Source organism: Papilio xuthus, unplaced genomic scaffold, assembly GCF_000836235.2.
Source record: "Papilio xuthus unplaced genomic scaffold, Pxut_1.1 DF827679.1, whole genome shotgun sequence".
Taxonomy (NCBI): domain Eukaryota; kingdom Metazoa; phylum Arthropoda; class Insecta; order Lepidoptera; family Papilionidae; genus Papilio; species Papilio xuthus.
In genome coordinates, this window is record NW_013530970.1 from 1,815,296 (window position 1) to 1,827,673 (window position 12,378).

At 36.0% G+C, this 12,378-nt stretch overlaps 1 protein-coding gene and 1 non-coding gene across 2 annotated transcripts; both read right to left on the reverse strand.

The window, feature by feature from the left end:
- Positions 1 to 238: 238 nt before the first annotated feature.
- Positions 239 to 12,310, reverse strand: LOC106117793 (armadillo repeat-containing protein 2). The gene is made up of 20 exons (XM_013312234.1): positions 12,245 to 12,310; positions 9,367 to 9,483; positions 7,792 to 7,936; positions 7,293 to 7,419; positions 7,105 to 7,210; positions 6,594 to 6,707; positions 6,183 to 6,330; positions 5,166 to 5,376; positions 4,948 to 5,050; positions 4,622 to 4,794; positions 4,247 to 4,446; positions 3,818 to 3,986; positions 3,512 to 3,626; positions 3,358 to 3,407; positions 2,947 to 3,078; positions 2,588 to 2,747; positions 2,208 to 2,363; positions 1,803 to 2,036; positions 921 to 1,000; positions 239 to 562 (listed from the first exon to the last, which is right to left on the reverse strand). The coding sequence occupies exons 2-20, from the start codon at positions 9,473 to 9,475 to the stop codon at positions 278 to 280; spliced, it is 2,817 nt and encodes a 938-aa protein (XP_013167688.1). The 5' UTR covers positions 9,476 to 9,483; positions 12,245 to 12,310; the 3' UTR covers positions 239 to 277.
- On the reverse strand, positions 1,360 to 1,431 carry TRNAW-CCA (transfer RNA tryptophan (anticodon CCA)). Its single transcript has one exon. It is a non-coding gene; the product is annotated as a tRNA-Trp (tRNA).
- Positions 12,311 to 12,378: the final 68 nt, after the last annotated feature.

A 12,378-nucleotide genomic window follows, 5' to 3' on the forward strand; every position in this document is an offset into this window, starting at 1 on the left:
TAATTACTTAACGGAAATAAACATAATTGGCCTCATAAATGTAATATAATTTTTAGGTTTAATTATTTTAATATTTATTCTGTAAAATTTTAAAAAAAAGAAAGTAAAGTTGGCTGAGTAATTATTCTGGCTCCACACTAAAACTATTGCCGTTCAATAAAAAAAAAAAACAAATTTCAGATATTGAATTTAATTAGATATTTTAAAATCGAAAAATAAATAAATAAGCATACAAATAACATAATAATTATTACATAATTTGTACTATTTAATAAATTCATTCAGTACCAACGGAGGCATCCGCTCTCGGTGGTTTTAGCTTTTCCAATAGTGGTATCGCCACACCGACCAACTCATCCCAGGCAGCCAACCGTCTGCATGGTTCGCAACCACATTCCTCTTCCCCAGTTATATCCCCTTCCTCAAAACCCAGATCCTCTCCTGAATATCCCGTCCTATTCCAATCTTCGTCCCCAGAACCATGATGATCCTCCGGCATAACTTTGTCGATCTGATTGGAATCTTCAATATGCATACGTTGGTTATCCATTTCGAACTTCACCTTTGAAATAAAAATTAGGTTAATTTAGACATACTTTGGACGCTCGACAATTGCTTCAGTCCGAAACAATCGTATGGGAATAAAAACGGCTTATGTCTACAACAATCCAATCGACTCCTTTACAATGAGTTTTACCCCAAACATCTGTGCGTCTAGTATTCGTGACAGGCTTAGGCCCACCGTACACAAATATCTCCTTCCTTCCATTTGATTGACATTTCCATACGATTTTTAAAAACAGTATACGTATTTCTAATAGTCAAGTAAGAATACGTCAAGCTGTTTCCGGCATTTCATAGTTATTTAGTAAGTTTAGGAACTGTCGAAATTCACAATATGACAGTAACATAATACTAACGCGATGTTTGATTTCCGGATCGTTAGAGTCACAGTCGCCGGAGCGAGGCGCGGCGCATGCCGTGAACACAGAGTCATCGTCTGGAAACGAAAAATAAATAAAATTATTACGCTATTAAAATTGTCTGTCAGTTTGTTGGTTATAGATTGAATATCAAAATATTTTGTTAAAATACGAACTCGAAGACAGTAAATGTAGTGCAAAAATAAAATAATCTTATCATTTGGCTAAAAGAGACTTCAAATGAAATATTAAATTATGATATCAAACCTGTTATCAATGCTATAACAAAAAATGCACGTAGAATAGCGATAGTCAGTCCAATTCTATTTAAATTAAATTTCTAGTTTGAAAATAAACGTTTAACATGAATAAATATTAAAAAGATAAAATTTAAAAAGGTCTTCTAAAAAAAGCTGAAAATTAAAAAATTTACTCTTGACCCCGACGTGATTTGAACACGCAACCTTCTGATCTGGAGTCAGACGCGCTACCGTTGCGCCACGGAGTCGGTTGATAAAGGTGATAAAATTTTGAACTTGTATAAGAAAAATAAGTCTTTCTCTTTGCTTGTATTGATAGAATTTTCTTTAAATTTTATTCAACAGAGTAATCGGTTAATCAATTATCAGTATGTTATTGAGGGTAACACCAAAATTTCTGTATAAAACATATTGTTATCTCTATTTTTATCTTTAACAACAAACATATTATTATATGACTTTTATGAGAGAGACTGAGATTTAGGACTCAGAAACCCACGGTGAGTGTATACTGCTACTTAACGATAGACATTTTAATAAGTGACCAAAATACACGAAAGTTTCCTCAACGCTGTGACGAATGCTACTGACGGTATTCTACTAGAATACGCATACTTGCCGATAAACGCAGCGAGTGCGGCGGTGATGAGATGCGCATGCGCAGGCGGCAGGGGGCGGTGCGCGTGCGCGTTCCAGAGCGCTCGAGCCAGCAGCGCGGCGGCGGGTGCATCGCGCGTACTGGCTGCAACACGCAGCGCCGCTGCAGCTGCACCCGCCGCCGCCCCGGGCTCCGCGCCAGAACCGCACACGTTCACCAGAACGCCCGCAGCTGCGTATCGCACACTAGCGTCCTCTGTACAAAGTACAACAGTTAATGCTGTATTCAGTTGTTGTTGTTGAGAGAGTCTCTAACGTACTTGCAAATGAGGCAAGCTATAAAGTGCTGAAATGTTCTCGAAAAGAGTCATATCTCCTAAGAGATATAATTATTTTCGACTGATTAGCCGATATTTATTATACTAACCGTGTTCTTGGAATGGAGGCAGTGCATCAAGCGCGCCTTCAAGCACCAGCCAGCGTGCGGCACGACTCGAGCGTGACAAGTTGCCGAGCGCACGTACCGCCTCGCACGCCGACAGTTGGCACCCATCCCCCGCTTTGTGTAGCCAGCGACAGGTTGCTATATGACGACAAGTTCACATAGTGACAAGATTCTTTAGTTATCTACAGTGTAAACACCTCACACTTCATTCAAGCTGTTTAAACTATACAAAGGTACAATGAGACAAAATTTATAAGAAATCTCTCGACATAATTCATTTTTCTAAGTGTTCCCACATTTGAAAAACTTCCACAAACCATAGTCTTCCCATTCATTCTCTTTGAAAAACAGAGACAACAAACCTTTGCAAAGTTGTTCTACATTATCGTCCAAAGGATCCAATGTGTCAGTAGGTTCTAGATAGTATGTGATATTGTTGAGGGTAGCGAGTGCAGCCGTGGCAAGCTCCTCTCTACGATCCATGTTCCAGTTGTCTTCATTGTTTTCTTCACTTTCACTATCCTATATAGCAATGAAAAAGAACTGTTAAATAGTAACTTCGTATTATAAAAACTGTATCTAGGTAGTCAATTTATATTCAAAGAGTTTTAAACATTATTCAATTTGTTGTCGACATGTTTTAGTCTAAAATGTCTGGTTAATTTCTAACACACAATTGTATGTGACAAAAAAGAAAATTTTTATTGTTTTTGATACATACCAATTTATCAGGAGTTTTATCTGCTACATCCAAACAGGCGAGCAAAGCTCTAATAGTTCGTTGGGCATGATGCATGGCAACACCGCGGCCGGCCAGATCTGACAGGCAGAGGTTTGCAACAACGCGTACCGTCTGGACAAAACATGTGTTTTTTACTCTGTGATATTTCGAATCTAGGAACCTAATTCTTGTCAATTCCATCGGAAACGAGAAAATGAACAAGTGAGGCAAAATGCAAAAATAAGACTTGGCTGCGGCCTATACATTATAAAATTCTCTATATTCAAAATAAAAAAGACAAGGCTGTATGGCTTAGTTCCTTTGCCTGCTCTTTCGAGTGAATAATAAAAACAACAACAACATAGGAAACGAATTCTTTTTTAAGTTTGTCTACTTAAAATATTCTATTACCTTAATAAGAACATCTTCGTTCGAGCCATCTGATCCACCTAAATCTGAACCTGTAGAACAAAAACAATAGTTGTTTATTATAATATAATACATTCCAAATAATAAATACCTACCCAAACAAAGGTTGTGACGAAGTAAACTTTCAAACGCTTACCTACTAAATGGAGATCTGTATCTTCTTCCAAATCTTTAGTGTCACGATCCTTGCGATGTGTATACGATTCTAATATCGTCAGGATAACGTCAATGCCACCTTCTTCATTGTAAATCTAATTAACATAATTAAAAACAAAATTTAGTTAAATCAAATTACGTTGCTATACTTATTTTATTGTGATCGAATAAAAAAAAGTAATCATTAAAAATACAAATACATTCATAAAACTAATATAGGAATATACAAGGAAATGCTTTCATTTTAACAAATGGATCATCTGCAAGTCGGATGTTTATGGCTTACGTTTATCCTGGCCTGTTCGTCCGCGGCGGCCATGTTGCCTAAAGTATACGTCAGTCTGACAGCTAGAGCGGCGCGTGACGCACACGCTGCCAATGTGCGTAACAGCGCTCGAGCGCTGCACGGCGACCTGCACAGCCATTCGCAGCACGCGTCCTCAGCTGACAGTACACTGGAAAATTGATCCTTCATTAGTCAGCAGCTTTAACTAACTGGACCCATACTACAGAAGTCTAAGGACTACGTACTATTTTAATCGAGCTAAAAACAAACATGGTATGATTAGGAAAGAATGACATATGACCAAGATAGTTTTAAACGTTAAATAATAAGAGGTTGACTACTCATTGATCGATTTGAATGATGTGAATCTGTTGTATTGATAACGGAGAGTCGAATTATAGCAGGGGATAGGACTACAATAATAATTACCTCAGACAACGTGCTACATTAGTGAGGACATCTCTATCAGTGTGCAGTGGTAGAGCAGCAAGCAGTTCACCAAGCGCTCCGCTGCTAACAAAAGCAGTCGCCGTCTTGGCACCACCATTCGCAAGGTTCCGTAGCGCCCCAGTCAGCTGATACAGCGCGTGTGTAACTTGTTCTCGAACTTGACGCGGTCTTTCCGCTTTCTAAAACAGCAACACAGAATGTAAGACCGTTCCAGAATAGAAAGGAACATCGTTCATTCTAAATATATGTTGTCTCAACTATCGCGTACCATAATGGTACAACCATCTTTTGACGTTATTTATATCCACAGTTATTCGAGTTTATTGAGTATTAAACCAACTATTATTAACAAACCGCATTATTGAATATCTTGAGATGTAACGCGGCGAGGTGTAAGGCTCCGGCGTCATGCGCCAGGACACACAGCCGGGGCTCCAGCGCGAGGAAGCGGAGCGCCCCCGCACCGTACACGCAGCACTCGCTTTCTGCTAACGGGTCCGCACGACCGCATCCTTCCACTAGCAGTTCTATACCATATAATAGAAACAAATCCTTTTTAAAATCAGTTGTCAGTTAACAGAAGTTAAAAAAAGAAGACAAAGGGGATTCTAAAAGTCCAGTGAAATTAAAAAAAAAATTGTAAAGCTAACATTTTGTTGGAAAATATTTTAACTTTTCACCTAATAAATTGCTACTCCTGAAGAAATGATCGTTTTTATCATTCCTGGCGATTTTGAAGACCAATTTGCACGCCGCAGCTAAATGTTTACCTGTTACACGCATCTAAAATAATAACAAAATTGTCAATACCTTACCTACTAGCATACTATGATATACGATTAAATGGAATTAAATTTCCAGATTGACAGATTCCACATAATAAACAGTCCAGATTTACCGTAAGCATAGCTCTAGCGATGGCCACCAGTACACGTTCGTCTTCATTATCAATATGGACATAGAGAGAGCGGATGACCAGCTCACGTAGATTGTTAGAAGGCGTAGACTTTTCGAGAATGTTCTGTAGCGGTTCCAACAATAATAAAGTCTTCTCAGCGTCATGACTACTTTGTGCCGCTAATGCTTCGGCCAATTCTAATGTGGTCATACTATAAACGAAAACACATATTTATCATTACGATAAGGTAACTTACCTTGGGTTTCTGAGACCAAAATCTTCGTTTAAACATATTGTTATCTCTGTTTTGTCAAAGATAACGACAGGGATGACGTTATTTTTCATATGGACACTAGCTATCGCGCACGACTCCGTCCGCGCCGAATACAAAAAACTTAATAAGTAGTTCTTTCAGACTATATTCTACATGTATGCTAAATTTTAACGAGATCGGTTGAGTCGTTCCAGAGATATCTTTAAACCCATCCTTCGCATTTATAATATTAGTAAAAAGTAAGATTTTGGTCTCGTAAACCAAAAAATAAGTTAACGTAACAAACATAATTGGCTTCATTTGGAATTAAATATACAGTTCATATCGTTAGTTCCAACACTTAGTTTAAACAGTGGTAGAGCCCGCTTTAACATCTTCGCAGGAATTGTCCCGGGTCGCCCGGTGAAATACCACGACCACACAGAAGACAGGCGTCAAGTGGAAGCAATTTCGTGTTTCGCCTGAGGAGTGTGCGTCCCAGAGGCCTAATTTAGTCCTCTTTCCCTGCCCACTCTTTTTCTTATAAGGAAAGGATGGGAAGTGGAAATGGACTTTCTGGATGAGAGGATGCATTGAAAGGGAAAATATTTTCTTTCTGTGCATCCTCTCCTCCGTCGATTAAAGGTAGGCAACGCATATGCAATTGCGTATGTCTATGGGCAACGGTCACTTCGCTATTTCAGCGATTTCAGGTGGTCGCTCGCTCGTTTAGCCACCTTATGATATAAAAAAATAGTTCATACCTTTCATAATGATCAGAAGAAGTATTTGGCAGCTGCAGTGCTAAATGTCTGACTGGGATATCTCCGATACCTGAGTCGGCGTCGCACGATACCGATTTTGTTATTCCAAATGTACGTCGCTTGTTTACTGCTGTATCCGTAACGTGTGCTATAAAAAATAAACAGGTGAAGAAAAATAAAAATAAACAAACTTATAAATACTTGGATAAATTGCGAACGAATGAACGTTTGGTTAAAACCTATTTGGTTAAGTAAAAAAAATAAAATGAGGCTTTAGTCCGGAATGCTAATTTTTTTTATTTTTCGAAGTAACAAATTTTGATTAGAGTTTTAAAGAATTACAATAAACAATAATTGATGCCAAATTGCGAAAAGTCAAAATACATTTGAATAAATTGGAAAATTTCTCACATTTGGTCCCTGATACATCTTTGGAAATGTCTTTAGTGGATTCCACATCAATGTTTGCACCTAATGGTCTTGTCACTAATATACTTTGAGATAGATTCGATATTGAAGATGGGGCTGGAAATAAAATCATCGAATATTGAATTTAGGAATCATCTATATAATTAATTTACATGTTTACTAGCCGTCAGTCAGCTGTGAATAGAAAAAAAAACATAATTTCTACTCTATGTATTCTTCCAGGCTACGTTTTACATCTATGCCAAATTTCAGCGAGATCCATGCAACCGCTCTGGAGATATTTTCTAACAACTATCCGTCCAGCCATATATTGGCATTTATATAATAATATTACTAAAAAGTAATATAATCTTAACATCTAGAGAAACTAGAATAGAAAGAGAATGAGTACGCTTAGGAAGAATCGAATGGATTCCTTATAACATGACATGGGAAAGAGGTGACGACTACGAATCTCAACATAGAGTGAGACAGGGAGATACATTTGTCTCACCTTCTACTGTTATCTGTCCTGTTGTATTTCTCCGATGTAACGGTTTACTTCTACCACTGAGATGTGGGAGTTTGGTAAACCCACTCCACGTAATACCATCTTTCACCTGTAAAATACGAACATACGAATAAATTGCTTTAATTTCTACTAGATATTGAAAAGCTAAAGCGCGTAAAGCTATGGTATACCGAGTTATCTTTCTTAGTTGTATGTTTAGTATGTACTGGACTTGAATCCTCTTCTGCAAAGCTTGCAATGCGGGTACTCGTTAGCGGTGCGCCTTCGTTATCCTCTGATAGACTGAGGTATTTCAAACTGTTAAAATCAAATTATACAATGTTTAATTGTTAATTATTACTAAAATTTGATATCAGATTTCATAATAGACCACATTTAAATTATAGCTAGTCAAATCTTCTATTCATGTATTTTAATCCAATTTCCATCAGGGATTAGTCCTGCTACTCTGGTTGTGACTAGAATATAGTCTCATGTACATGTATAGAATCATGTGTTATGTTTCCACTGGTGCAGCCTTCCGTTCATTCGTATAACATTAGTGGAAATAGGCACTATTAGGAAACGATCGAGAACGATTTCAGAATGAATACATGTTGTAGCGAATCACATAGAGTAGAATAAAGACAGAGAGTAGATTAATAAAATTATACAAGTAAATATTCTTACTCAAAAGCACTGGGAGGTCTGGGATCGCGTTTGCGGGCGCGGTCAGTGAACAGGGTGCGCTGTGGCTCGCGCGGTGTGAACGGCCGGCGCGTGCGCAGCGGTCGTAACCCGCCCACACTAGATCCACTTGATGTCCCACTCATTTCTGGAAAATTACTATGTCATATATACTCATGTTTTTTATAGTACTCGTTGGCAAACATATGAAATCGCTAAAATATATACAGGGTTAAAATTTTAAAGATGCGCAATACCTTTATTGGAAAGAGGAGAGGATGTACAAAGAAAGAATATTTACCTTATCTGTACATCCATTTACCCTCTTCATGCCCTTTTTAGAATACAGTAGCTCGAAAGGAAAAAACGGAACCCTTATAGGATCACTCTATTGGCCGTCGGTCTCTCAGCACCCTTTTTTTCGTAATTCCTACTCAATTGCTAATGAAATTTGAAGCTTGATTAAGTTCACAGAAAATCTCGAATACAATCAGGTAAGTTGTTTCTTCAACAATAAATATACGTGTTATAATTGAATTTCCTTGGCAACCGTACAACAACAATCTTTAACAACTTGACCTTAAGTTCAATAACCTTGGAGCAAAATATGAATCTTTGGACAAATTGGTGTCGCGTGTTAATAGCTGAATCACGCTACACCGGCTACCTATTAGCCGCTATGACAACTTGACACTGATATATTAAGTTTATGATTGAAACGAAGAAATAATGAAAAATGTTTACTATTTTATTTACTGTATTATTCAAGTGCTAATTTTAAAATATAAAACAGAATAATAATCCTAAATTTATGGTCTAATAATTATTTTGGGAAATTGAACTGCAAATATTATGTACAGAAAAATTGCGTGAACTTTTTTCGCAGGAGTTTAACATGTCGTACTATAATATTGTAATTCAATAGCATATTACTAATAAATTAGTAAAACTAGTGTACGTCCTAGAGACATAGGTTTTAAGATACAATTTTGAGAGAAATTTTATGGTCATTTTGACTATAAATTGTGTCAAAGTGTACATAGACGAAAAATGGAATAATTAAGGTTTCGTGACATAAAATATTTCAATATTACTCATATGTTATAAAACAATGATAGATTATGTAATAAGTGATAAATGACGCAAATCGCGACATAAGAATTGGCCATATGCCGTGACTGAAAGTAATTCATTCGTGCGACATTCGCAAGGTGAAATGTGATGTCGTGCTAAGTTAATACAGATTTAGTGTTAGGTAAAGACATTCCTGCGAAACACAACACGAAATATATATGTAAAATTTAAATATTTCAGTCTGCAAACACTTAAAAGATTTACGAACAAATATAGTAATAATAAGTAAAGCTTTTTATTAAAATAGTAGCAGTCGCCCGCAACTCCGCCCGCGCGTATTTAAGAAAATAACCTAATTAGTAGCCTATGTGTTCTTCCAGAATATGTTCTACATCCATTCAAAATTTCAACAAGATTCATTAAGTAGTTCTGAAGATCCCTTCATACAAACATCCATCTAAACATTCGCATTTATAATATTAGGAAGATAGTAAGATAACTTACCGTCATAAATAGCAGCTCTTGCCTCACTGATGATTTCCGCAGAGGTCTTACGCCGCGGGGGCGCGTAGAAAGGGGCACCAGCACCTCGTCGCGGTACCCTATCGCCCATTGCTATACCTGATTAACATACCCACAAGTATATAGACGGAAAAATATATGACAGTTATTTTAATAAACTTACATAAAAACCGATTAAATAACTCCGTGGAAAATAATTTAATGACAATTGACTTTTCAAAATAGATTAAGCAAAAAATGTTAAGGTTAATAAAAATATCGAATTTATTAGAAAAAAATATGTCGTTTTCATCCTGTCTTCACGTGACTATTTTTTGTATGATCTCAAATCAATTAAATCCGTCTTACTAATATTGTAAATATAAATGTTAAGTTTGTTTTAAGGTATTTCCTACACGGTTCAACGAATCCCGATGAAACTTTGCACAGATGTAGAACATAGTCTGGAAGAACACATGTGCTACTAAGTTTTTTTTTAATTCCGCAAGGCCGGATTGGCAGGCGACTGCTAGTTCTTTTATAAATTAACTTTACAATCGAAAAAATATATTTCAACTATAAACCTGTACCAATACTCAAGTAGACGTTGCTATAAAATACAGTAAATTTGTAAGGATTCAAAAACACAACTGATTATTCAATCGAAGTACAAAACATTTTATATAATCCAAAATTACTTTGATGAAACTAGGACAATATCATTAATAACAATCTATTCACATCACCAGACACTAAGTTACGTCGTCAGTTGTTTCATGGCCCACTTTCAAACTATCATTTGATAGCAGCCTTCGATAGGTGACTCTTCACATAAACTAATGACTTTTATAACATACTGACCCATAAAAATTTAAGTAGATTTATTATTTACTAGCTGTTGCCCGCGACTCCGTCCCTGCGGTAGTTTTTTTTTTATAACGGAAGGGGCAAACGATCAGCGGGAACACCGACGTGTTCAACGACGCCCATGGACATCAGCAATACCAGAGGAACTGTAGATGCGTTAAAATGCCAAATTTCACCGAGATCTATACAGCCGTTTAGGAGATATCTTGTAAAACCATCCATCCAAACATTCGCATTTATAATATTAGTAAGATATAAAACTTTGGCATATGCTTGAAATGCTAAATATTAGCAAAAAAAACTTTAACCGGAACAATGAACTTTTGGGTCAGAAAACTATTCCGGAATGTTTGAAACAAGGATACAATGCAGTTTCAATTTGATCCTCACATAAACTGATGGCTATTTGAAGAAAAATATGCTATTGATTAGTAATACTTCTCTTCATTCACAATTCATTATCCAAAATAAAATTGAGAATAATCTTTTTTATAATTTTAATAATAAAATACGCAATAATCTTACCATGAAATAATTAATGTAATGGTTGAAAAATTGTTCATATCACAAAACTAATTAGAACAAAAATAATACGATATACCGCCTACGTTAGGGCGGGCGCCGTGCTACGATTCCGAAACACAACTGCATAACAAAAAATAATATCGTAGCACTCCGTAGCTGCGTAGACGTAAACGACTATGACAAAAGTAGCAAAGTGTTTAATTCAAAACTTTATTACTGAGTTTATAATTAGTTTAAAGATAGGTTTACTTAAAGATGAGTATAGTTTAAATATTAATTAAGTTAAATATAAGTTTTATGACTGTAGCATACAGTTGCGAAAGCGGTAATCGAAATTTGAAATTCGAACAGCGAAAGTTTGATATTTATACTTTTTGGGTATGGTTTAGTAGAAAGTCCTTTGGTTATTAGGCTTTCACATCTATTTGTAAGCTACAGACAGGTCATATGAGACACGTGTTCAAAGTACTACTACCCACGCTTTGTATTTTAATATGTCGTACAGTTCAAGTGGTTGATTCGAGTGTTTGATAAACGTTGTAATGTGTATATTTATTTTATCTATATTTATAACGACATATACTAATACGTACTAATAAGTTACATATTACCTTTATCATTATAAAAAAGGTAAGCATATAGCAAATTTCTGCAACTCCTAAGCGCGGAATTAAAAAAAAATCTAGGGATAGTGTACGTAAATTTTCAAATCGGTTTAGTAGTTTCGGTTCCTATTCAAACAATTAAATCTTTTCTCTTTATAATATTAGTATAAACATACATAAGGCGTTTCCCGTTGGACTGGTCTACCGGATGATCAACCAAATGGGTCGATTGGTTCTATCGATTCCAAACCAACGGTCGGATCAACGGGAAACACTTTATGATAAAATTCAAGTACGAAGTGTAAATTTGTAATTTGCAATCTTCCACAACTTTGTTCGCGACAAAAGGCATGGATCGATACTGTATTTTTGTTGTGGCAACCGATACTAAGATCGGTTGCTTGGGAACTGAGATTAGGCAAACTAATCGAGTCGTTATTTCCTTTCGAAGAAAACACAAACGGTCGCAACAATATTAATCACTAGCTGTCGCCCTCGACTCCTTCCGCGGGTAATTAAAAAAAAATAAGCATTTGTGTCCTTCCAGGCTATCTTCTACATCTATGCCAAATTCTATTAAAAACCGTTGGGCCGTTCCGGAGATAAATTCTAACATTCGTCTAAACATTCGCGTTTCTAATATTATTAAGATAAGAAATAGGTAGAGATTGATTCTCTTTGAATAGTTGAGAGACAATTATATGTTTTAATAAGTAATTTAATGGAATTTCACCAAAAACTAACCAATCAAAGGAATAATGTAAAAGAGACTTGAAACATCTCATTTATAAATGGAAATGTAAAATATTTAAACAGTTAGCTTTGCCTTAATTTTAATCTATTTCGATTGTTATTTTACTTGTAAAAAATAAAAAAATACTAACATGTTTACAATATGCATTTTTTCCATCTTGACAACACGTGACATTTGACACAAATATGACATAGATTAAAGAAGCCAACCTGTTTTCAATTATTAATTTGTGTCTATTATTTTGGAATATCTATAGTTAAAAAC

What these genes read in the sequence shown, in the direction of transcription:
- LOC106117793 (XM_013312234.1), bottom strand. Translation starts at nt 9,475, where the DNA reads ATGGGCGATAGGGTACCGCGACGAGGTGCTGGTGCCCCTTTCTACGCG. An exon ending in TCGCTAGAGCTATGCTTACG is followed by an intron (nt 5,051 to 5,165) that starts GTAAATCTGGAC and finishes TTATTATTTTAG; the next exon opens with ATGCGTGTAACAGGTAAACA. An exon ending in GCCTCCATTCCAAGAACACG is followed by an intron (nt 2,037 to 2,207) that starts GTTAGTATAATA and finishes TACTTTGTACAG; the next exon opens with AGGACGCTAGTGTGCGATAC.